Source organism: Oncorhynchus mykiss, chromosome 6, assembly GCF_013265735.2.
Source record: "Oncorhynchus mykiss isolate Arlee chromosome 6, USDA_OmykA_1.1, whole genome shotgun sequence".
In the NCBI taxonomy this organism is placed as follows: domain Eukaryota; kingdom Metazoa; phylum Chordata; class Actinopteri; order Salmoniformes; family Salmonidae; genus Oncorhynchus; species Oncorhynchus mykiss.
In genome coordinates, this window is record NC_048570.1 from 71,227,811 (window position 1) to 71,231,226 (window position 3,416).

Below are 3,416 nucleotides of genomic sequence, written 5' to 3' on the forward strand. Positions count from 1 at the left end.
CTTATCATTATCATAAATCATAGTATTTAGTCATTCAATATCACGCTGTCCCCCAGGACCAAAGTCTGTTGACAGGAGCACTGTAGCTTTACATAGCACCTCCAAATCCATACCGAATGCATTTTTAATTGGTAAATAAATGCAAAATGCATGCTAACAGGCGACTGTAGTGGTGCTCCTGAATGTTTGAATATCATTCTGAACATGATGTGCCCGTTATGGATAATGTATCAATGTGTGTTTCCAAGGTGATTTATAATAAGCAAAGCTTCCAGTCTTTTGATGAAGCATCATGGATACTCTTGAACTGACATATTACTTCATCTAGCCCTGGTACAATGTCCAAAATCTAGACTCAAATGTGATGCCTTGTATACCTGTGAACCAAATAGAATGTGATCCAAATATTTGTTTAAAACAAAAGGTTTTAACCTGACCATTTTGAAGGGATGAGAAATAGCATTGTTTTAAATTGTAATGTATTTAATTGCTTTTAAGACAGTTCACACATCAAGCAACATAACAAATAAGAATATAAACAAAGTACAACATAACAAAAGTCCCACAATAAAACAGTGGTATGTATAACAGATATCTCAGACATATGTATGATCATACAGCCAATGTATGATTACAGTCCCTTAATTCTTTCTCATTTGAATAAATTGTACAACAGAGAAGGACAGTGCTAGGTGTCAAATCCTGACAATGCCCAGTTCAAGCATAAACCCTGGGTAGAGGGGCTCATTGAATGTGGTCTGGAATGTATACAGGTGTGGCACTGTGTCAGAAGAGACTCTGTAGAAGGACAAAATGCCGGCCGGCCAGTTCTGATAAACCTACTCTTTTGGCGGGTTGGGATTCTCCCTGGGGTTTAAGGGAGTTGTTGGGGGGTGGGAGAGGTATATCTTCCTCTTCATTGTTGTGGCAGACCAGACAGAGTAACCATGCCAAGTGATATATTTTCCAGAGCAGTTAGACACCAGGATTTGTCATTGGATCCACGTTTACAGAGACGGCTATGTCTTTTTCTGCTGATATCTTTATATGTCACCCCGATCTTAGTCTCAATCCTGTTCCACTGTACACCCCGATCTTAGTCTCAAGCCTGTTCCACTGTACACCCCGATCATAGTCTCAAACCTGTTCCACTGTACACCCCGATCTTAGTCTCAATCCTGTTCCACTGTGCACCCCGATCTTAGTCTCAAACCTGTTCCACTGTACACCCCGATCTTAGTCTCAAGCCTGTTCCACTGTACACCCCGATCTTAGTCTCAATCCTGTTCCACTGTGCACCCCGATCTTAGTCTCAAACCTGTTCCACTGTACACCCCGATCTTAGTCTCAAACCTGTTCCACTGTACACCCCGATCTTAGTCTCAATCCTGTTCCACTGTGCACCCCGATCTTAGTCTCAATCATGATCCACTGTACACCCCGATCTTAGTCTCAATCCTGTTCCACTGTACACCCCGATCTTAGTCTCAATCCTGTTCCACTGTACACCCCGATCTTAGTCTCAATCCTGTTCCACTGTACACCCCGATCTTAGACTCAATCCTGTTCCACTGTACACCCCGATTTTAGTCTCAATCCTGTTCGACTGTACACCCCCATCTTAGTCTCAATCCTGTTCCACTGTACACCCCGATCTTAGTCTCAATCCTGTTCCACTGTACACCCCGATCTTAGTCTCAATCCTGTTTCACTGTACACCCCGATCTTAGTCTCAATCCTGTTCCACTGTGCACCCCGATCTTAGTCTCAATCCTGTTCCACTGTACACCCCGATCTTAGTCTCAATCCTGTTTCACTGTGCACCCCGAACTTAGTCTCAATCCTGTTCCACTGTACACCCCGATCTTAGTCTCAATCCTGTTCCACTGTACACCCCGATCTTAGTCTCAATCCTGTTCCACTGTACACCCAGATCTTAGTCTCAATCCTGTTCCACTGTACCTCCCAGTAACATCGCCCAGTCAAACCGTCTTTACACAGCACCTGTGGCCAGTGTTCAAACCTCTCTGGATGAGCAGGATATTGTTGATTATTTTCCATCACCCTCACCTGTTCGGTCCTCTCAGAGGGAGAGAGGCGTCTGTGTTCTGTGTCTGGGTCCAGTGTGAGCTTGCAAGCATACTTCCTAAATAGCCATGGTTTCACCCAGAACTCTTCATTATGGTCCACGTCGAGTTTCTCCAGTCTATAGTGTGGATCCTCCAGTCTAGCTGAAAGAACCTTCAAGCCTGATTCTCCTGGGTGATTGAAGCTCAGGTCCAGCTCTCTTAGATGGGAGGGGTTGGACCCCAGAGCTGATGCCAGATAATTACAGTCCTCCTCTGTCACACCACAGAATGATAGCCTTAGTATCTCTAGTTTACAGTTTGGATTCTGCAGACCAGCGGAGAGCCATTTCACTCCTGTATCGTGCAGGTCATCGTGACTCAGGTCCAGTTTTGTCAGGGAAGAGAGGCTTGCCTTGAGAGCTGATGCCAACACTTCACAACATTTCTTGGTCAGGGAACATCTGTTTAGCCTTAGTGTCTCCAATTTAGAGTGTGGACATTTCAATGAAGTAAGGATGATTGTCATTCTGCCATCATCATCATCATCATAATGATCATATTAATAATCATAATCATCATGATCATCATCATAAAACAGTTGAAAGTTCCTCAGGTCAAGCTCTCTCAGTGGTGAGTCTGCAGATTGGAGAATGGAAGCCAGTGATTCACATAGCTTGCATGTGAGTGTGAGAGTGAAGCCAGACAGCCTCAGTGTCTCCAGTTAAAGGTGTGGCTCTTTCAGTGAATCGAAGAGAACGTTCCGTCTGTGCTCCTCAACATCCCTAACCCCCCTGTCATAATAAAAATCTTAATTATGCAGTGTCACTCTGACACTCAGGTCAAGCGCTCTCAGAGGTGAGTCTGCTGATTGTAGAATGGAGGCCAGTGTTTCACAGTACTCCTCAGAAGGTGTAAAGTCAGGCAGTTTTGCCTTCCTACATTTCCTCACAGCTGGGCTCAGTCTCTCACGCCCCCTCTTCTGATATGTTGTATTTCCTCAAATCAATCTCACCCAGAACACACCTTGGCATCAGCAGTGCATTGGTCAGTGCTGAGCAGTTTGTTTCTGAAAATGTTGTGTCTGATTTATATCCTGACTCCAGGAACTTCTGTATGTCCTCATGTGCAGAGTTGTCTTTCATCTCAGTCAAGCAGAGGAGGAGATGGATGTACCTATCAGGTGAGACATTCCTTATGGAAGGCTCCCTGAGGTATTCCTTAATTTCCTCAAAAGGATCTGAGCAGTTCAGTGTCTGTGGAAGTAAAAGACTCTGATTGGATCCCAGTGAGATGCCAAGAAAGAAGCGGATGAACAGGTCCAGGTGTCCATTATCAATCTCAAGGCTT

The 3,416-nt window shown here is 44.5% G+C and overlaps 1 protein-coding gene across 1 annotated transcript; it reads right to left on the bottom strand.

The window, feature by feature from the left end:
* Nucleotides 1-636: 636 nt before the first annotated feature.
* Nucleotides 637-2,595, bottom strand: LOC110506109 (ribonuclease inhibitor-like). The gene has a single exon (XM_036981776.1). It carries the CDS (start codon nucleotides 2,593-2,595, stop codon nucleotides 1,873-1,875), a length of 723 nt encoding a protein of 240 aa, XP_036837671.1. The 3' UTR covers nucleotides 637-1,872.
* Between the last annotated feature and the right edge of the window lie 821 nt (nucleotides 2,596-3,416).